The sequence below is a fragment of the Bombina bombina genome, chromosome 2 (genome assembly GCF_027579735.1).
Source record: "Bombina bombina isolate aBomBom1 chromosome 2, aBomBom1.pri, whole genome shotgun sequence".
NCBI classification, from domain to species: domain Eukaryota; kingdom Metazoa; phylum Chordata; class Amphibia; order Anura; family Bombinatoridae; genus Bombina; species Bombina bombina.
The window spans coordinates 994,075,269-994,098,835 of record NC_069500.1 but is presented as its reverse complement, the minus strand read 5'-3'; the positions used below and the strand labels follow the sequence as shown (position 1 = coordinate 994,098,835).

Below are 23,567 nucleotides of genomic sequence, written 5' to 3'. Positions count from 1 at the left end.
TCTTCAGTAACTAAAACAGAGCAGCCACGCTTACGCTGACAAGGTTTCATTTTGGCTAAAATGTTTTTGACAGAATTATCCATTACAGCCGTTAATTGTTGCATAGTAAGGAGTATTGGCGCGCTAGATGTACTAGGGGCCTCCTGAGTGGGCAAGACTCGTGTAGACGAAGGAGGGAATGATGCAGTACCATGCTTACTCCCCTCACTTGAGGAATCATCTTGGGCATCATTGTCATTATCACATAAATCACATTTATTTAAATGAATAGGAATTCTGGCTTCCCCACATTCAGAACACAGTCTATCTGGTAGTTCAGACATGTTAAACAGGCATAAACTTGATAAGAAAGTACAAAAAACGTTTTAAAATAAAAACGTTACTGTCACTTTAAATTTTAAACTGAACACACTTTATTACTGGAATTGCGAAAAAACATGAAGGAATTGTTCAAAATTCACCAAATTTTCACCACAGTGTCTTAAAGCCTTAAAAATATTGCACACCAATTTTGGAAGCTTTAACCCTTAAAATAACGGAACCGGAGCCGTTTTAAGCTTTAACCCCTTTACAGTCCCTGGTATCTGCTTTGCTGAGACCCAACCAAACCCAAAGGGGAATACGATACCAAATGACGCTTCAGAAGTCTTTTATAAGTATCAGAGCTCCTCTCACATGCGACTGCATGCCATGCCTCTCAAAAACAAGTGCGCAACACCGGCGCGAAAATGAGACTCTGCCTATGCTTTGGGAAAGCCCCTAAAGAATAAGGTGTCTAAAACAGTGCCTGCCGATATTATTATATCAAAATACCCAGAATAAATGATTCCTCAAGGCTAAATATGTGTTAATAATCAATCGATTTAGCCCAGAAAAAGTCTACAGTCTAAATAAGCCCTTGTGAAGCCCTTATTTACAATCGTAATAAACATGGCTTACCGGATCCCATAGGGAAAATGACAGCTTCCAGCATTACATCGTCTTGTTAGAATGTGTCATACCTCAAGCAGCAAGGGACTGCACACTGTTCCCCCAACTGAAGTTAATTGCTCTCAACAGTCCTGTGTGGAACAGCCATGGATTTTAGTTACGGTTGCTAAAATCATTTTCCTCATACAAACAGAATTCTTCATCTCTTTTCTGTTTCTGAGTAAATAGTACGTACCAGCACTATTTGAAAATAACAAACTCTTGATTGAATAATGAAAAACTACAGTTAAACACTAAAAAACTCTAAGCCATCTCCGTGGAGATGTTGCCTGTACAACGGCAAAGAGAATGACTGGGGTAGGCGGAGCCTAGGAGGGATCATGTGACCAGCTTTGCTGGGCTCTTTGCCATTTCCTGTTGGGGAAGAGAATATCCCACAAGTAAGGATGACGCCGTGGACCGGACACACCTATGTTGGAGAAAAGAACAATACTTTCCATGAAAGTAATGAATGTCCAGAGCAAGCATATGCTCAAAATAGAAGAACCTGAAAAACCTTCAGAACCCAATTAAGACTCCAAGGAGGAGAAATTGGCTTAATGACAGGTTTGATACAAATCAAAACCTGAAAAAAGTGATGAATATCAGGAAGTAACACTGCCTTATCCTGATGAAAAATCAGAAAAGGATATTCACAAAAAAAGAGCAGATAACTCAAAAACTCTTCTAGTAGAAGAAAAAACCAAAAGGAACAATACTTTTCCAAGAAAGTAATTTAATGTTCAGAAAATGCATAGTTTCAAACGGAGGAGCCTGTAAAGCCCTCAGCACCAAATTGAGACTCCAAAGAGGAGAGATTGAATTAATGACAGGCGTGATATGGACCAAAGCCTGTACAACACAATGAATATCAGGATGATTAGCAATCTTTCTGTAATAAAAAGAACAGAAAGAGTAGAGATTTGTCCTGACAAAGAACTGAAGACAAAACCTTATCCAAACCAACCTGAAAAAATAATAAAATTCTATGAATTTTAAAAGAATGCCAAGAAAAGTAGGTCTTCCAGACTCAATATAAATCTTTCTAGAGACAGATTTATGAGCCTGAAACATAGTATTAATCAATGAGTCAGAAAAACCTATATGACTAAAAACCAAGCGTTCAATCTCCATCCCTTCAAATTTAATGATTTGAGATCCTGATGGAAAAAATGGCCTTGAGAAAGAAAAGGTCTGGTTTAAACGGAGGTGTCCAACGTTAGCAACTGGCCATCCGAATGAGATTCGTATACCAAAACCTGAGAGGCCATGCTGGAACTACCAGCATAACAAACAAATATTCCATAAGAATTTTGGAAGAAGAACTAGAGGCGGAAAGAAATAGGCAAAAAGATAATTCCAAAGAAATGTCAATGCATACACTACTTCCGCCTGAAGATTCCCGGACCTTAATAGGCCCCTGGGAAGTTCTTTATTCAGATGAGATGAAAAACATCTGGGTAAGAGAGACCATTCTCCTGGAGGAAAAGCTGGATTAACAGAGATAATCCGCTTCCCAAATATCTATACCTGGGAAAAAAACCACAGAATTTAGATAGGAGCTGGATTTAGCCCAAGCTAATATCCGAGACACTTCTGTCACAACCTAAGGACTGATGGTCCTACTCTGATGATTGACATACACCATAGTAGTGATATTGTTTGAAAAACATTAAACGTCTTCTTCAAAAAGAAACTAACTGAAAAATTCTGAGAAAACACGGAGTTCTAAAATATCAAATGGTAATCTCGCCTCTTGAGATTTCCAAACCCCTTGTGCTGACAGAGATCCTCAGACAGCCTCCCAACCAAAAAGACTCGCATCTGTAGAGATCATGGTCCAGGTTGAAAGAAACGAAGAGACCTGTAGAACTAAATGATGTTGATCTTAACCACCAAATCAAGAGATAAATATTAGGATTCGAAGATTTAAAATGTGAAATCCTAGAATCCCTGCACCATAATTCAGCATAAAAGACTGGAAGGTTCTTTCTATTGAAAATGAGCAAAGGGAATTAAATCCAATGCTGTGGCCATAAGACCTAAAACTTCTATGCATATATAGCAACTGAAGGAAATAATAGAGACTAAAGGTACCGACAAACGGAACACAATAAAATTGTCCCTTGTCTGATAGAGACAAAGACAGTGACACAAACTATCTGGAAACCTAAAAAAGGTGACCCTTGTGTGAGGAATCAAGAGCTTTTGAAAAAAAGATCCTCTAACTATATCCTGAAGAGCAAGTGAATCATATGAGATTCCGCATCCTCAGAAACTAATCTGAATGAAAACAGAAAAATGAAAATATGCATTTATTGTATCTAATGAAAACAAATAATGCTATCACTGACCAAAAAAAGGCAGAATAGTTTGAATAAAACTCCAAAACCCATTTCCTAAAAATGGAACTGGAAGAAATACCCCAGAAGATTCCAGGTCTGAGCAGCGCTTGAACCCCATGGGAGCCCAGCCATGCTTCAACAGTACCCTAAATATATAAGACCCAAACACATTTAAAGAAAGTGTTAGCCTTACTGGAATAAAATCAAAGAAATTTGGACCAAATAAATTTCAAAGAAGTCTTAACCTGCCCCTTGCCAGCCAAGCTGGAATACGCCACGTACATCGCAATATTAGGGAGCTGATTTCGAACTGAAACATTTCCAATTATAAACATGTTACTTGGGAAAGAATTCAGGAATTCGTTCCTTAATAAGAACAACCAAACTAGTATAAGCTTAAAGTTTTAGTCTTAGAACTCAATCTTGAAGCCCAGAGTAATCAGTTAAGAATTGAAACCAATTATAAAACAAATAATTGATTATCTTAGAACAAAAGAAATATGGATTTTTTTTAAAAATCACAAAATTCTTCTAGCTAAAATAGCTAAAGACATAGATTAACCCTCATTTGCGAAAATATTCAATAAAATGAAGACACAAATGAAATTATTAGCATGATAGTCCAGTTAAAGGAACAGTCAATACAGTGGACTTGCATAATCAATAAATGCAAAACAACAAGACAAATGCAACAGCACCTAGTCTAGTAAATGTTGTCCCTTAACAATGCTAAAATAAATCATAATCTGATACTTGATCTTAAAGTAAACTTCCAAATAAATCACAGGACCAAGAAAAGTACCTGAAACTAAATAATTTTCCATAAATAAGATACAACCATCTAAAGGAAAATAAATACTATTTTGCTATAGAAACAATAGCATAATTAGTAGGAGTAGAGATAGCCCCAATAAATTGGAGAACCCTCCAAATTGAATGTAACTGCTGGCAAAGAATATAGTTTAAAACCTTTGAAGAAGGAATAAAAGAAAATTCTCAGCCTATTCCATTCCCTAGTATGAGGAATTGGAAAGAAAACTTCTGAAAACACAGAAGAATAAATAAGCAGAAATAGTGTCAGCTAGTCTTAAAGAACTAGTTACCTTAATATTCAAAATAATCAACACCTTTTCAACAAAGAACAAATGTACTTTAATAAAAAAATAATAAAAAAGTAGATTTGTTAGTGTCAATATCCGATGAAGAAAATTCTGAAAGAGAAAAAACATCATCAGAGAAGGATAAATCAGTATGTTGTTGGTCATTTGAAACTTCAATAATTAAAAAAGAAGTGAAAAAAGACCTAAAAATTTTATTAGAAGGCACGAAGTCAGACAAAGCCTTTAAAATAGAATCAGAAAAATATTTCTTATAAATCTTCTAAATATTTCTTGTACATAAGATGTAAGAATGGCAATAAAGCATAAATACTAATGGATTCTGCATGTAAAAGTATATCATAATAACTTATTACAAACCATAGCTAAAGATAAACATTTATAACATTTAAAATAAATGAACTTAGCTTTGGTAGAACTGAACTCAGTTAAGCGTTTTTCCAGAAGTAGCTTTTGATCCAGGGTCAATCTGAGACATCTTGCAATATGTAATAGAAAAAACAACATATAAAGCAAAATCTATCAAAATGCCAATGAACAAGCTTCTAGCAACCAGAAGCAAATAAACAATGAGACTTAAATAATGTGGAGACAAAAATGACGCCCATATTTTTTAGCGCCAAAAAAGACACCCACACTATTTGGCGCCTAAATGCTTTGGCGCCAAAAATGACGCCACATCCGGTAACGCCGACATCTTTGGTGCAAAAAAACGTCAAAAAAATGACGCACAAACAACTTCCGGTGACAAGTATGACGCCGGAAATGACTAAGACATTTTTTGCGCCAAAAAAGTCTGCGCCAAGAATGACGCAATAAAATGAAGCATTTTCAGCCCCCGCGAGCCTAACAGCCCACAGGAAAAAAAACATAATTTATGCTTACCTGATAAATTTATTTCTCTTGTAGTGTGTTCAGTCCACGGGTCATCCATTACTTATGGGATATATTCTCCTTCCCAACAGGAAGTTGCAAGAGGATCAACCAAGCAGAGCTGCTATATAGCTCCTCCCCTCACATGTCATATCCAGTCATTCGACCGAAACAAGACAAGAAAGGAGAAACTATAAGGTGCAGTGGTGACTGGAGTTATAATTTTAAAATTTAGAACCTGCCTTAAAAAGACAGGGCGGGCCGTGGACTGAACACACTACAAGAGAAATAAATTTATCAGGTAAGCATAAATTATGTTTTCTCTTGTTAAGTGTGTTCTGTCCACGGGTCATCCATTACTTATGGGATACCCATACCAAAGCTAAGTACACGGATGATGGGAGGGACAAGGCAGGAACATTAAACAGAAGGAACCACTGCCTGTAGAACCTTTCTCCCAAAACCAGCCTCCGAAGAAGCGAAAGTGTCAAATTTGTAAAATTTGGAAAAAGTATGAAGTGAAGACCAAGTTGCAGCCTTGCAAATCTGTTCAACAGAGGCCTCATTCTTAAAGGCCCAGGTGGAAGCCACAGCTCTAGTGGAATGAGCTGTAATTCTTTCAGGAGGCTGCTGTCCAGCAGTCTCATAGGCTAAACGTATTATGCTACAAAGCCAAAAAGAGAGAGAGGTAGCCGAAGCCTTTTGACCTCTCCACTGTCCAGAGTAAACGACAGAGAAGAAGTTTGTCTAAAATCTTTAGTTGCCTGTAAGTAGAACTTCAGAGCACGGACCACGTCTAGATTATGCAAAAGACGTTCCTTCTTTGAAGAAGGATTAGGACATAATGATGGAACAACAATCTCTTGATTGATATTCCTGTTAGAAACAACCTTAGGTAAAAACCCAGGTTTAGTACGCAGTACTACCTTGTCTGAATGAAAGATCACATAAGGAGAATCACAATGTAAGGCAGATAACTCAGAGACTCTTCGAGCCGAGGAAATAGCCATCAAAAACAAAACTTTCCAAGATAAAAGCTTAATATCAATGGAATGAAGGGGTTCAAACGGAACACCCTGAAGAACTTTAAGAACCAAGTTTAAGCTCCACGGAGGAGCAACAGCTTTAAACACAGGCTTAATTCTAGCCAAAGCCTGACAAAAGGCCTGGACGTCTGGATTCTCTGCCAGACGTTTGTGTAAAAGAATAGACTGTGCTGAAATCTGTCCCTTTAGCGAACTAGCGGATAAACCTTTTTCTAAACCCTCTTGTAGAAAAGCCAATATCCTAGGAATCCTAACCTTACTCCATGAGTAACTCTTGGATTCGCACCAATATAAATATTTACGCCATATCTTATGGTAAATTTTTCTGTCACAGGTTTCCGAGCCTGTATTAATGTATCAATAACCGAATCCGAAACCCCCCGCTTAGATAGAATCAAGCGTTCAATTTCCAGGCAGTCAGCCTCAGAGAAATTAGGTTTGGATGGTTGAAAGGACCCTGAATTAGAAGGTCCTGCCTCAGAGGAAGAGACCATGGTGGACAGGACGACATGTCCACTAGGTCTGCATACCAGGTCCTGCGTGGCCACGCAGGCGCTATCAGAATTACCGATGCCCTCTCCTGTTTGATCCTGGCAATCAGTCGAGGTAGCAACGGAAATGGTGGAAACACATAAGCTATGTTGAAAACCCAAGGGGCTGCTAATGCATCTACCAGCACCGCTCCCGGGTCCCTGGACCTGGATCCTTAACAAGGAAGCTTCGCGTTCTGGCGAGATGCCATGAGATCCAGATCCGGTTTGCCCCAACGACGAATCAGTTGAGCAAATACCTCCGGGTGAAGTTCCCACTCTCCCGGATGAAAAGTCTGGCGACTTAGGAAATCCGCCTCCCAGTTCTCTACGCCTGGGATGTAAATCGCTAACAGGTGGCAAGAGTGAGACTCTGCCCAGCAAATTATCTTCGAGACTTCCAACATCGCTAGGAAACTCCTGGTTCCCCCTTGATTGATGTAAGCCACAGTCGTGATATTGTCCGACTGAAATCTGATGAACCTCAGTCTTGCTAACTGAGGCCAAGCCAGAAGAGCATTGAATATTGCTCTTAATTCTAGAATGTTTATTGGAAGGAGTTTCTCCTCCTGAGTCCACGAACCCTGAGCCTTCAGGGAATTCCAGACTGCTCCCCAGCCTAGAAGGCTGGCATCCGTTGTTACAATCGTCCAATCTGGTCTGCGAAAGGTCATTCCTTTGGACAGATGAACCGGTGACAACCACCAGAGAAGAGAATCTCTGGTCTCCTGGTCCAGATTTAGCAAAGGGGACAGATCTGAGTAATCCCCGTTCCATTGACTGAGCATGCATAGTTGCAGCGGTCTGAGATGCAGGCGCGCAAATGGTACTATGTCCATTGCCGCGACCATTAAGCCGATTACCTCCATGCACTGAGCTACTGATGGGCTTGGAATGGAATGAAGGACACGGCAAGCATTGAGAATCTTTGATAACCTGGACTCCGTCAGGTAAATCTTCATCTCTACAGAATCTATAAGAGTCCCTAGAAAAGGAACCCTTGTGAGTGGTAACAGAGAACTCTTTTCCACGTTCACTTTCCACCCATGCGACCTCAGAAATGCAAGAACTATCTCTGTATGAGACTTTGCATTCTGAAAACTTGACGCTTGTATCAGAATGTCGTCTAGGTACGGAGCAACCGCTATGCCTCGTGATCTTAGTACCGCCAGAAGTGAGCCCAGAACCTTCGTAAAAATTCTCGGGGCCGTGGCTAACCCGAAGGGAAGAGCCACAAACTGGTAATGCCTGTCTAGAAAGGCAAACCTTAGGTACCGATAATGATCTTTGTGAATCGGTATGTGAAGGTAAGCATCCTTTAAGTCCACTGTGGTCATATATTGACCCTCTTGGATCATGGGTAGGATGGTTCGAATGGTTTCCATCTTGAACGATGGTACCCTTAGGAATTTGTTTAAGATCTTTAAGTCCAAGATTGGTCTGAAGGTTCCCTCTTTTTTGGGAACCACAAATAGATTTGAGTAAAATCCTTGTCCCTGTTCCGATCGCGGAACTGAGTGGATCACTCCCATGATTAAGAGGTCTTGTACACATTGTAGAAATGCCTCTCTCTTTACTAGGTTTGTTGATAACCTCGAAAGATGGAACCTCCCTTGTGGAGGAGAGGTTTTGAAATCCAGAAGGTATCCCTGAGATATAATCTTCAACGTCCAGGGATCCTGCACATCTCTTGCCCAAGCCTGGGCGAAGAGAGAAAGTCTGCCCCCCACTAAATCCGTCTCCGGATAGGGGGCCCTGTCTTCATGCTGTCTTAGGGGCGGAAGTAGGCTTTCTGGCCTGCTTGCCCTTGTTCCATGACTGGTTGCCTTTCCAACCCTGTCTGTAACGAGCAGTAGTTCCTTCCTGTTTTGGAGCGGAGGAAGTTGATGCTGCTCCTGCCTTGAAGTTACGAAAGGCACGAAAATTAGACTGTTTGGCCTTTGGTTTGGCCCTGTCCTGAGGAAGGGCGTGGCCCTTACCTCCCGTAATGTCAGCAATAATTTCCTTCAAGCCGGGCCCGAATAAGGTCTGCCCTTGGAAAGGAATGTTAAGTAGCTTAGACTTGGAAGTTACATCCGCTGACCAGGATTTAAGCCAGAGCTCTCTGCGCGCCTGTATGGCGAATCCGGAATTTTTAGCCGTAAGTTTGGTTAGATGTACTACGGCATCTGAAACAAACGCATTAGCTTGCTTAAGGGTTCTAACTTTGCTCAAAGCCTCATCCAATGGCTCTGTGCGAATCGCCTCTTCCAGAGACTCAAACCAGAATGCCGCTGCAGCCGTGACAGGCGCAATGCATGCAAGAGGCTGCAAAATAAAACCCTGTTGAACAAACATTTTCTTAAGATAACCCTCTAATTTTTTATCCATTGGATCTGAGAAAGCACAGCTATCCTCCACCGGGATAGTGGTACGCTTGGCTAAAGTAGAAACTGCTCCCTCCACCTTAGGGACCGTCTGCCATAAGTCTCGTGTGGTGGCGTCTATAGGAAACATTTTTCTGAATATCGGGGGAGGGGAAAAAGGCACACCGGGTCTATCCCACTCCTTACTAATAATTTCTGTAAGTCTTTTTGGTATAGGAAAGACGTCAGTACACACCGGTACCGCATAGTATCTATCCAACCTACACAATTTCTCTGGGATTGCCACCGTGTCGCAATCATTCAGAGCCGCTAAAACCTCCCCTAGTAACACACGGAGGTTCTCAAGCTTAAATTTAAAATTTGAAATTTCTGAATCCGGTCTCCCCGGATCAGAACCGTCACCGACAGAATGAAGCTCACCGTCCTCATGTTCTGCAAATTGTGACGCAGTATCAGACATGGCTCTCGTGTCATCAGCGCGCTCTGTCCTTAACCCAGAGCTATCGCGCTTGCCCCTTAATTCGGGCATATTATATAATACTTCTTTCATAACATTAGCCATATCATGTAAAGTGATTTGTAAGGGCCTAGATGTACTTGGCGTCTCAATCCTACGCATCTCCCGAGCGGGAGACGCAGGTACTGACACGTGAGGAGAGTTAGGCGGCATAACTTCCCCCTCGTTGTCTGGTGATAGTTTCTCTATCGGTACAGATTGACTTTTATTCAAAGCAATATCAATACAATTGGTACACATCGTTCTATTGGGCTCCACATTGGCTTTTGAACATAATGAACAAACAGTTTCCTCTGAATCAGACATGTTTAAACAGACTTAGCAATGAAACTAGCAAGCTTGGAAATCACTTTCAATAAGTTTACAAGCAATATAAAAAACGCTGCAGCGCTTCAAAAATACAGATATAATTAAACAATTCTTAACAAGAAGTGTAATATTAGCAGAGGATTGCACCCATTAGCAAAAAGGATGATTAACCCCTCAATACCCAAAACGGATATCAATTAAGATTTAACGCTTTTAATCACAGTCAAGCACACTGTCACAGATCTGCTGTGACTGATTACCTCCCTCAAAAATGAATTTTGCAGACCCCTGAGCTCTCTAGAGACGTCCTGGATCAAGGAGGAAGAAGCAGGAAGACTGTGCTAGAATTATAACTGCGCAACAAGGCGCTAAAACAAGGTCCCTCCCACTCCTATCACAACAGTGGGAGCCCTGATATAATGGTTTCCATGCAGAAAATATATGTTAGCCATGTGGAAAAAAATCATGCCCAAAGAGATTTATCACCAAAGTACCTCACAAAAACGAATAACATGCCAGTAAACGTTTTATTAAAAACTAACATTTTCCAATGTCATGCAAAGTTATCACTAAGCCTGCTACCAGTCGCTACCACTGCAGTTAAGGCTTAAGTATTATTTCAGTTTTAACAGTATTTTCTCAGTCAAATTCTAGTCCCTAGAAAATAACTTGACTGTGCATACATTTATCAGCCTGATACCAGTTGCCACTACTGCATTTAAGGCTGTACTTACATCATACGGTAACAGCAGTATTTTCTTAGTCAATTCCATTCCCAGAAAATAATGTACTGCACATACCTCATTTGCGGAGGACCCCGCATGCTATTCCCAGTTTCTGAAGTTACCCCACTCCTCAGAATGTCGAGAACAGCCAGTGGATCTTAGTTACGCCTGCTAAGATCATAGAAAAAAAACGCAGGCAGTTTCTTCTTCCAAATACTGCCTGAGATAGAAAAACAGCACACTCCGGTGCCATTTAAAATAACAAACTTTTGATTGAAGAATAGTTAAGTAAAAACTCCAGCTCCTCTCGCGACCTCCTTCTTTGTTGAGGGTTGCAAGATAATGACTGGGTATGACATGTGAGGGGAGGAGCTATATAGCAGCTCTGCTTGGGTGATCCTCTTGCAACTTCCTGTTGGGAAGGAGAATATATCCCATAAGTAATGGATGACCCGTGGACTGAACACACTTAACAAGAGAAAGTCAAATTTTAAAGGTAAGAAAAATGTAATATTCAAATGCATTATCCCAAATAATGAAACTGACTGTCTGAAATAAGGAATATTGAACATCCTGAATCAAGGCAAATAAATGTTTAAACACATATATTTAGAACTTTATATAAAAGTGCCCAACCATAGCTTAGAGTGTCACAGAAAATAAGACTTACTTACCCCAGGACACTCATCTACATATAGTAGAAAGCCAAACCAGTACTGAAACGAGAATCAGTAGAGGTAATGTTATATATAAGAGTATATCGTTGATCTGAAAAGGGAGGTAAGAGATGAATCTCTACGACTGATAACAGAGAACCTATGAAATAGACCCCGTAGAAGGAGATCATTGAATTCAAATAGGCAATACTATCTTCACATCCCTCTGACATTCACTGCACGCTGAGAGGAAAACCGGGCTCCAGCCTGCTGCGGAGCGCATATCAACGAAGAATCTAGCACAAACTTACTTCACCACCTCCACGGGAGGCAAAGTTTGTAAAACTGAATTGTGGGTGTGGTGAGGGGTGTATTTATAGGCATTTTAAGGTTTGGGAAACTTTGCCCCTCCTGGTAGGAATGTATATCCCATACGTCACTAGCTCATGGACTCTTGCTAATTACATGAAAGAAACGTTATGTTTGCAATAAAAAAACGTTTTTTCCTAACAGTGTCACCAGTAACCAATGAGCCCTTTATGCAAGCTGGGATTCCTACTAAGTGTCTGAATACAGCTTACCCTTCCCTCATGGGGATATTGCCAGCCTTTTTCTAGAATTATCACAGTCTGTCTAGAAAAAAAATAGACTGAACATACCTCAATGCAGCTTAGCATGCAAACCGTTCCCCCAACTGAAGTTTTCTTGTACTCTTCAGCCCTTGTGAGAACAGCAGTGGATCTTAGTTACAAAGTGCTAAGATCATCATCCGCCTTGCAGAAATCTTCATCCCTTTTCTGCCAGAGAGTGAATAGTACACACCGGTACCATTTAAAATAAACTTTTGCTTGAGAAAATAAAAACTAACATTTTTGTCACCACACTCACTTTACCCTTCCTAGTAGTTAAGCAGGCAAAGAGAATGATTGGGGGGTGGAGCTATATAGACAGCTCTGCTGTGGGTGCTCTCTTTGCCACTTCCTGTTAGGAAGGAAAATATCCCACAAGTATGGATGAATCCGTGGACTCGATACATCTTACAAGAGAAATGGTGTTTGGAAACCAGTTATGACCAAGTGGAAACAAGTGCCTGGGAAAAGTATGGATACAATATTGAGGGTTAGAAAAGAACTGGAGCTTGTGGACAACGTTCAGGACTCATGAACCGCACATTAGTAGTTAATTCCACCACTCTGGAGTCTCTTTTAGGGAGAGATTGAAAATTATAAGAATCTGATGGGGAGGTTTTCTAAATATCTCCAGTGATAAGTAGTCTGTCATCTTCTTCAGTATTTAAACCATTAAAGTTTAATATTTACCTTACGGTCTCTTTAATATAAATATTAATTCTAAGAAGAAACAGAACTGGGAGGTGGGTTGGGTAAAAAAACATTTTTTTTTTGTTTTGTTTTTTTTTTGGGGGGGGGGGGGGACACTTTTCATATCATGGGCTAGGTTATTACCATAACTCAACTGCCAAGAAGTGGATGGAAGTACCAAACTGTTCGTAGTTCGCTGGTTTTTAAAAGGACTGGTTTGTTTACAATAGAATTACACCCTCCCTCCCGACTGCTGGCTTCCTAAAATAGCACAGCGCTATGAAAAGAGCAACCCCCTCATAAAGACCAGCGACTTACAGGGTACATCACTGGTCATTAAGGGGTTAAGCTGTATATGAATAGCTGTTTTAATAGAAAAACCTGCCCTAGCAGTTTAGAGCAGGGGTTTAGAGTTACTGATCAAGACAAGAATTGCAATGCACTCTCTGAGCAATTTCAACCTCAGTGCCTTTCTTCTATTTAAATTCTGTCCTTTCCCTTGTTCCACCACAAAATGACAAGTGACATTATTGTCTCTTAAATAACGTTCTATGTTTTGCCAGTTAGATGCTACTTGTGGTTTCCATAGGATAGTGTGAAGTGTCAGTGCTCACGGACACTTTGAAACCCACTGGTTTAGAGATATATACGCTCTGACTAAATCGCTATTTGAATTTTGGATTGGATGCAGCAAGCAATAATAAGCATTCCAATTGTGAAAACATTTCAACAACATACATTGGTAAAACAAGCAGTGGTAAATGGTGAATAATGTATGTCAGCATAACAACCGTCATAGTAAAAAAAAACATAACATTTTTATAAAGGATTTTTTGAGAAACATGCTAGATATAGTAATAAAAGCTAAAGCAGACCTGCTTCCTCATCATCCTCCTCCTCTTCCTCATCATCTGAGCTGGATGACAAGGGAGTTGGTGTAGAGTTAGCCTGATTATTTACATATCCAGCATACCGCATGCCTGTAAAATTATAAAAAAGCAGAAAAGACAAGAATTGTCAGTGAGAAAGGAAAGAGGAAAATAAACAAAATCACACAATTATATTTAGAGATGTAGGTATTCATACAAGTTAGGCCCAAACAGTCAAGCAAGTGTTAGCAAAAGATTAAAAGAAGGTAAAAAAATTATTTGGATACAGCATGCAATTTAAAACAACTTTCCAATTTACTTCTGTTATTAAATTTGCTTCATTCTCTTGGTATCTTTTATTGAAGAGAAAAACTAGGTAGGCTCAAAGTGTGCACGTGTCTTTAGTACGCTATGGCAGTTGTGTTTTGCAACATTATTTGTAGCTTTGTTATACAATGTTGCAAAACACTGCTGGCCATAGAGTACTAAAGACAAGTGCACACTCCTGAGCTCTTATGAGCCTACCTAGTTTTACTCTTCAATAAAAGATACCAAGAGAATGAAGCAAATTTGATAAAAGAAGTAAATTGGAAAGTTGTTTAAAATTGCATGTTCTATCTGAATCATGAAAGCTTAATTTTGACTTTACTGTCCCTTTAAGATATGTAATCTTCCCCAATGACAGTAATGCAACATTTTTTATTTTTTAGTGGGGGGCATTCCTATCTGATAAGCTAATGTTAAACAAACAAAAAAAATGTTATGCTTACCTGATAAATGTATTTATTTCTTGACACAGTGAGTCCACGGATCATCTCTAATTACTATTGGGAATATCACTCCTGTCCAGCAGGAGGCGGCAAAGAGCACCACAGCAAAGCTTTTAAATATCACCTCCCTTCCCTCCAACCCCAGTTATTCGACCGAAGTAAAAGGAGAGAAAGGAAGTAACAAGGTGCAGAGGTGCCTGAGGTTTATAACACGAAAAACTGTCTAAGAAACAGGGCGGGCCGTGGACTCACCGTGTCAAGAAACAAATACATTTATCATCAGGTAAGCATACATTTTGTTTTCTTTCTAATGACACAGTGAGTCCACGGGTCATCTCTAATTACTATTGGGAATCAATACCCAAGCTAGAGAATACAGATTATAAGGGAGGGACAAGATAGGGAACCTAAACGGAAGGAACCACTGCTTGAAGAACCTTTCTCCCAAAAGAAGCCTCAGCCGAGGCAAAAGTATCAAACTTATAGAACTTGGAAAAATTGTGTAGAGAAGACCAAGTTGCAGCATTGCAAATCTGTTCCACAGAAGCGTCATTCTTGAATGCCCAGGAAGAGGAAACAGCCCTTGTAGAATGAGCCGTGACTCTCTCAGGAGGCTGCTGTCCAGCAGTTTCATAGGCCAAGCGAATTATACTCTTCAGCCACAAAGAAAGAGAAGTAGTCGTAGCTTTCTGACCCTTACGTTTCCCAGAGAAAATAACAAACGGGGCCGAAGACTGACAAAAAACCTTAGTAGCCTGTAAATAGTATTTCAACGCACGCGCCACATCTAGGTTGTGCAGGAGACGCTCCTAATGAGAAGATGGGTTAAGACACAAAGAAGGAACAACAATTTCTTGATTAATGTTCATATCCGAAACAACCTTGGGAAGGAATCCCAATTTAGTACGCAGAACTACCTTATCAGAATGAAAAATAAGGTACAGGGATTCACACTGCAACGCCGAGAGTTCAGAGACTCTGCGATCAGAAGAAATTGCAACAAGAAACTAAACTTTCCAAGATAATAACTTAATATCTAAGGAATGCATAGGCTCAAATGGAGCCTGCTGAAGAACTTTAAGAACAAGGTTAAGACTATAGGGAGGAGTAACAGGTTTGAACACAGGTCTGATAGAAGGATTGCACGTCTGGGACATCGGCCAGACGTTTATGCAACAAAATAGACAAGGCAGATAATTGAACCTTCAAAGTACTTGCAGATAAACCCTTCGCCAGACCTTCCTGGAGAAAAGACAAAATTCTAGGAATCCGAACTCTACTCCAAGAGTAGCCTCTGGATTCACACCAATGCAGATATTTACGCCATATCTTATGGAAAAATTTTCTCGTCACAGGTTTACGAGCCTGAATCATGGTCTCATTAACCAACTCAGAAAAACCACACTTAGATAAAATTAAGCGTTCAATCTCCAAGCAGTCAGCTTCAGAGAAAACATAATTTATGTAAGAACTTACCTGATAAATTCATTTCTTTCATATTAGCAAGAGTCCATGAGCTAGTGACGGGATATACATTCCTACCAGGAGGGGCAAAGTTTCCCAAACCTTAAAATGCCTATAAATACACCCCTCACCACACCCACAATTCAGTTTAACGAATAGCCAAGAAGTGGGGTGATAAGAAAAAAGTGCTTTATACAAAAAAATCATAACCACCACAAAAAAGGGCGGGCCTCATGGACTCTTGCTAATATGAAAGAAATGAATTTATCAGGTAAGTTCTTACATAAATTATGTTTTCTTTCATGTAATTAGCAAGAGTCCATGAGCTAGTGACGTATGGGATAATGACTACCCAAGATGTGGATCTTTCCATGCAAGAGTCACTAGAGAGGGAGGGATAAAATAAAGACAGCCAATTCCTGCTGAAAATAATCCACACCCAAAATAAAGTTTAATGAAAAACATAAGCAGAAGATTCAAACTGAAACCACTGCCTGAAGTACTTTTCTACCAAAAACTGCTTTCAGAAGAAAATACATCAAATGGTAGAATTTAGAAAAAGTATGCAAAGAGGACCAAGTTGCTGCTTTGCAAATCTGATCAATCGAAGCTTCATTCCTAAACGCCCAGGAAGTAGAAACTTACCTAGTAGAATGAACTGTAATCCTTCGAGGTGGAATTTTACCCGACTCGAAATAGGCATGATGAAATAAAGATTTCAACCAAGATGCCAAAGAAATGGCAGAAGCTTTCTGGCCTTTTCTAGAACCGGAAAAGATGACAAATAGACTAGAAGTCTTTCGGAAAGACTTAGTAGCTTAAACATAATAATACAAAGCTCTAACAGCATCCAAAGAATGCAATGATTTCTCCTTAGAATTCATAGGATTAGGAACCACAATTTCTCTACTAAGGTTGTTAGAATTCACAACCTTAGGTAAAAAATTCAAAAGAAGTTCGCAGCACCGCCTCATCCTGATGAAAAATCAGAAAAGGAGACTCACAAGAAAGAGCAGATAATTCAGAGACTCTTCTGGCAGAAGAGATGGCCAAAAGAAACAAAACTTTCCAAGAAAGTAATATAACGACCAAAGAATGCATGGGTTCAAAAGGAGGAGCTTGAAAAGCCCCCAGAACCAAATTCAAACTCCAAGGAGGAGAAATTGACTTAATGACAGGTTTTATACGAACCAAAGCTTGTATAAAACAATGAAATATCAGGAAGATTAGCAATCCTTCTGTGAAAAAAGAACAGAAAGAGCAGAGATTTGTCCTTTCAAGGAACTTGCGGACAAACCTTTATCTAAACCATCCTGAAGAAACTGAAAAAATTCTCGGTATTCAAAAAGAATGCCAAGAAAAAATGATGAGAAAGACACTAAGAAATATAAGTCTTCCAGACTCTATAATATATCTCTCTAGATACAGATTTACGAGCCTGTCACATAGTATTAATCACAGAGTCAGAGAAACCTTCTTTGACCAAGAATCAAGCGTTCAAACTCCATACCTTAAAATTTAAGGATTTGAGATCCTGATGGAAAAAAAGGACCTTGCGACAGAAAGTCTGGTCTTAACGGAAGAGTCCACAGCTGGCAAGAGGCCATCCGGACAAGATCCGCATACCAAAACCTGTGAGGCCATGCTGGAGCTACCAGCAGGACAAACGAGCATTCCTTCAGAATCTTGGAGAATACTCCTGGAAGAAGAACTAGAGGCGGAAAGATATAGGCAGGATGATACTTCCAAGGAAGTGATAATGTATCCACTGCTTCCGCCCGAGGATCCCGGGATCTGGACAGATACCAGGGAAGATTCTTGTTTAGATGAGAAGCCATCAGATCTATTTCTGGGAGTTCCCACATTTGAACAATCTGAAGAAATACCTCTGGGTGAAGAGACCATTCGCCCGGATGCAACGTTTGGCGACTGAGATAATCCGCTTCCCAATCGTCTATACCTGGGATATGAACCGCAGAGATTAGACAGGAGCTGGATTCCGCCCAAACCAAAATTCGAGATACTTCTTTCATAGCCAGAGGACTGTGAGTCCCTCCTTGATGATTGATGTATGCCACAGCTGTGACATTGTCTATCTGAAAACAAATGAACAACTTTCTCTTCAGAAGAGGCCAAGACTGAAGAGCTCTGAAAATTGCACGGAGTTCAAAATATTGATCGGTAATCTCACCTCCTGAGATTCCCAAACCCCTTGTGCCGTCAGAGACCCCCACACAGCTCCCCAACCTGTAAGACTTGCATCTGTTGAGATTATAGTCCAGGTTGGAAGAACAAAGAAGCCCCCTGAACTAAACGATGGTGAACTGTCCACCATGTCAGAGAGTGTCGTATAATCGGTTTAAAGATATTAATTGAGATATCTTTGTGTAATCCCTGCACCACAGGTTCAGCATACAGAGCTGAAGAGGTCGCATGTGAAAACGAGCAAAGGAGATCGCATCCGATGCGGCAGTCCTAAGACCTAAAATTTCCATGCATAAGGCTACCAAAGGGAATGATTGTGACTGAAGGTTTTGACAAGCTGATATCAATGTTAAACTTCTCTTATCTGACAAGGACAGAGTCATAGACACTGAATCTATCTGGAAACCTAAAAAGGTTACCCTTGTCTGAGGAAACAATGAACTGAATGGTAAATTGATCCTCCAACCATGATCTTGAAGAAACAACACAAGTCGATTCGTATGAGATTCTGCGAAAATGTGAAGACTGAGCAAGTACCAAGATATCGTCCAAATAAGGAAATACCAAAACCCTGTTCTCTGATTACAGACAGAAGGGCACCGAGAACCTTTGAAAAAAATTCTTGGAGCTGACACTAGGCCAAACGGTAGAGCCACAAAACTGGTAATGCTTGTCTAAAAAGAGAATCTCAGAAACTAAAAGTGATCTGGATGAATCGGAATATGCAGATATACATCCTGTAAATCTATTGTAGACATATAATGCCCTTGCTAAACAAAAGGCAGGATAGTCCTACAGTTACCATCTTGAATGTTGGTATCCTTACATAGCGATTCAATATAGATAGATCCGGAACTGGTCTGAAGGAATTGACCTTCTTTGGTACAATGAAGAGATAGAATAAAACCCCAGCCCCTGTTCCAGAACTGGAACTGGCATAATTACTCCAGCCAACTCTAGATCTGAAACACATTTCAGAAATGCTGAGCCTTTGCTGTGTTTACTGGGACACGGGAAAGAAAAAAATCTCTTTGCAGGAGGCCTTAACTTGAAGCCAATTCTGTACCTTTCTGAAACAATGTTCTGAAACCAGAGATTGTTAACGGAATTGATCCAAATTTCCTTGAAGAAAACGTAAACTGCCCCATACCAGCTGAGCTGGAATTAGGGCCGCACCTTCATGGGTATTTAGGAGCTGACTATAGGTTTCTATAAGGCTTGGATATATTCCAAACTGGAAATGGTTTCCAAACTGATACCGCTCCTGAGGATGAAGGATCAGGCTTTTGTTCCTTGTTGTGAGGAAAGGAACGAAAATGATTATTAGACCTAAATTTACCTTAGATTTTTTATCCTTTGGTAAAAAAGTTCCCTTCCCTCCAGTAACAGTTGAGATAATAGAATCCAACTGAAAATCGAATAATTTATTACCCTGGAAAGAAAGGGAAAGCAAAGTTGACTTAGAAGACATATCAGCATTCCAAGTTTTAAGCCATAAAGCTTTTCTAGCTAAAATAGCTAGAGACATATACCTGACATCAACTCTAATGATATCAAAAGATGGTATCACAAATAAAATTATTAGCATGTTATAAAATAATAATAATGCTATAAAATTATGATATGTTACTTGTTGCGCTAAAGCTTTTAACCAAAAAGTTGAAGCTGCAGCAACATCCGCTAAAAATATAGCAGGTCTAAGAAGATTACCTGAACATAAGTAAGCATTTCTTAGAAAGGATTCAATTTCCCTATCTAAAGGATCCTTAAATGAAGTACTATCTGCCATAGGAATAGTAGTACGTTTAGCAGGAGTAGAGACAGCCCCATTAACCTTAGAGATTTTGTCCCAAAACTCTAATCTGTCAGATGGCACAGGATATAATTGCTTAAACGTTTAGAAGGAGTAAATGAATTACCCAAATTATTCCATTCCCTGGAAATTACTTCAGAAATAGCATCAGGGAGAGAAAACACTTCTGGAATAACTACAGGAGATTTAAAAACCTTATTTAAACATTTAGATTTAGTATCAAGAGGACCAGAATCCTCTATTTCTAATGCAATTAATACTTCTTTAAGTAAAGAACGAATAAATTCCATCTTGAACAAATACAAAGATTTATCAGCATCAGAATGATGATGTTCATTTAAAAATTCATCTGAAAAAAGAGAAGTTTTAAAAGACTTTTATGTATACTAGAAGGAGAAATAACAGACATAGCCTTCTTAATGGATTTAAAAAATAAAATCTCTTATGTTATCAGGAACACTCTGAAAATTAGATGTTGACGGAACAGCAACAGGTAATGTAACAGTACTAAAGGAAATTTTATCTGCATTAATAAGTTTGTCATGACATGCAATACAAACAACAGCTGGAGAAACAGATACCAAAAGTTTATAGCAGATACACTTAGCTTGGTAGCTCCAGCACTGGGCAGCGATTTTCCTGAAGTATCTTCTGACTCAGTTGCAACGTGGAACATCTTGCAATATGTAAAAGAAAAAACAACATATAAAGCAAAAATGATCAAATTCCTTAAATGACAGTTTCAGGAATGGGAAAAAAATGCCAGTGAACAAGCTTCTAGCAACCAGAAGCAATAAATAATGAGACTTAAATAATGTGGAGACAAAAATGACGCCCATATTTTTTAGCGCCAAAAAAGACGCCCACATTATTTGGCGCCTAAATGCTTTTGGCGCCAAAAATGACGCCACATCCGGAACGCCAACACTTTTGACGCAAAAAAAACGTCAAAAAATGACGCAACTTCCGGCGACACGTATGACGCCGGAAACAGAAAAAAAAATTTTGCGCCAACAGGGAAAAAGTCAAATTTTTTAAGGTAAGAAAAAATGATTGAAACAAATGCATTTATCCCAAGTATGAAACTGACTGTCTGAAAATAAGGAATGTTGAACATCCTGAGTCAAGGCAAATAAATGTTTGAATACATATATTTAGAACTTTATAAAAAAGTGCCTAACCATAGCTTAGAGTGTCACAGAAAATAAGCTTACTTACTTACCCCAGGACACTCATCTACATGTTGTAGAAAGCCAAACCAGTACTGAAACGAATCAGCAGAGGTAATGGTATATATAAGAGTATATCGTCGATCTGAAAAGGGAGGTAAGAGATGAATCTCTACGACCGATAACAGAGAACCTATGAAATAGACCCCGTAGAAGGAGATCATTGCATTCAAATAGGCAATACTCTCCTCACATCCCTCTGACATTCACTGCACGCTGAGAGGAAAACCGGGCTCCAACCTGCTGCGGAGCGCATATCAACGTAGAATCTAGCACAAACTTACTTCACCACCTCCATAGGAGGCAAAGTTTGTAAAACTGAATTGTGGGTGTGGTGAGAGGTGTATTTATAGGCATTTTAAGGTTTGGGAAACTTTGCCCCTCCTGGTAGGAATGTATATCCCATACGTCACTAGCTCATGGACTCTTGCTAATTACATGAAAGAAAAGAGATTTGGATGAAGGAAGGGCCCTTGAAGTAGGTGGTCTTTCCGCAGTGGGAGTCTCCAAGGTGGGAGAGATGACATCTCCACTAGGTCTGCATACTAGATCCTGCGAGGCCACGCCGGTGCAGTGAGGATCACCGACGCCTTCTCCTGTTTGATTCAAGCAATAACCCGTGGAAGGAGAGCGATCAGAGGAAATAGGTATGCTAGACTGAAATTCCAAGGACCCGCCAGAGCATCTATCAGTACAGCCTGAGGATCCCTTGACCTCGACCGTACCTCGGAAGCTTGGCATTCTGTCGAGATGCCATGAGATCCAGCTCTGGCTGTCCCCATTTGAGAACCAAGTTGGCAAACACCTCCGGATGAAGTTCCCACTCCCCCGGATGAAAGGTCTGTCTGCTCAGAAAATCCGCTTCCCAATTGTCCACTCCTGGAATGTGGATCACAGATAGATAGCAGTTGTGGGTCTCCGCCCACTGAATGATCTTGGCTACCTCTGACATGGCCAAGGAACTCAGAGTTCCTCCCTGATGGTTGATGTAAGCCACTGAGGTTATGTTGCCCGACTGAAACCTGATAAACCGGGCTAAAGCGAACTGAGGCAAGGCCAAAAGAGCATTGAAGATTGCCCACAACTTTAGAATGTTTATGGGGAGAACAGACTCCTCCCGAGTCCAAGTCCCCTGAACCTTTAGTGAACCCCAAACTGCTCCCCAAGCCAGCAGGCTGGCGTCCGTTGTCACAATCACCCAGATGGGTCAGTGAAAGCAGGTTCCCTGGGAGAGATGCTCCTGAGACAACCACCAAGGAAAATAATCTCTTGTCGCCTGACCCAGATGTATTCGCGGGGACAGATCCGCGTAATCCCAGTTCCACTGCCTGAACATGCATAACTGCAGAGGTCTGAGGTGGAAACGGGCAAACGGAATGATGTCCATGGCAGCTACCATCTGACCGATAACCTCCATACATTGAGACAGTGACGGCCGAGGAGAGGACTGAAGGGCCTGACAAGAGTCGAAGATGCTTGATTTTCTGACTTCTGTCAGAAAAATTTTCATTGATAGGGAATCCATTATTGTTCACAAGAACACTACCCTTGTAGCTAGATTTAAGGAACTCTTTCCCAAATTCACCTTCCAACCGTGAGAACGCAGGAAGGATAACAACATCTCCGTGTGGGAGTTCGCTTGTTGAAAGGATGGAGCATAAACCAGAATGTCGTCCAGATAAGGCGCCACTGCAATGCCCCGCAACCGGAGCACCGGCAACAGGGATCCCAGGACCTTAGAAAAAATCTGGGAGCTATGGCAAGGCCGAATGGAAGAGCCACAAACTGGAAGTTCTTGTCTAGAAATGCGAACCTCAGAAACAGATGATCCCTGTGGATGGGAAAATGCAGGTACGTGTCCTTTAAATCTACTGTCATGAATTGACCCTCTTGAACCAAGGGAAGAATGTAACACATAGTTTCAATCTTGAAGGACGGTACTCTGAGGAACTTGTTTAGACTTTTGAGGTCTAAAATTGGTCTAAAGGTTCCCTCTTTTTTGGGAACCACGAACAGATTGGAGTAAAATCCCAGACCCTGCTCCTGCATTGGAACGGGAACTATCACTCCCAGGTTGAAAAGGTCCTGAACACAGTGTAAGAACGCCTCTCTTTTTATCTGGTCTACAGATAATCTTGAGAACAGAAACCTGCCCCTGGGAGGAAAGATCTTGAACTCTAGTTTGTATCCCTGGGACACGATGTCCACTGCCCAGGGATCCTGAGCATCCCGAGCCCAAGCAAAGAAGGAAAGTCTGCCCCCCACAAGATCCGGTCCCGGATCGGGGGTGGACCCTTCATGCAGACTTTGAGTCAGCAACAGGCTTCTTAGCTTGCTTCCCCTTGTTCCAAGACAGGTTGGTCCTCCAGGAAGGTTTGGACTGATTGTTTGGCAGAGGAAAGCTTACCTTTGAAGTTTCGAAAGGAACGAAAATTACCCTTTTA

General features: G+C 40.5%; 1 protein-coding gene across 1 annotated transcript in view; it reads right to left on the bottom strand.

Moving 5' to 3' along the window:
- Positions 1-23,567, bottom strand: part of SEC24B (SEC24 homolog B, COPII coat complex component) — a 521,322-nt gene that overhangs the window by 396,986 nt on the left and 100,769 nt on the right. The window contains exon 4 of the mRNA XM_053700185.1: positions 13,649-13,753. Coding sequence (XP_053556160.1) covers positions 13,649-13,753 — 105 coding nt within the window. The remainder of the gene's footprint in view (positions 1-13,648; positions 13,754-23,567) is intronic.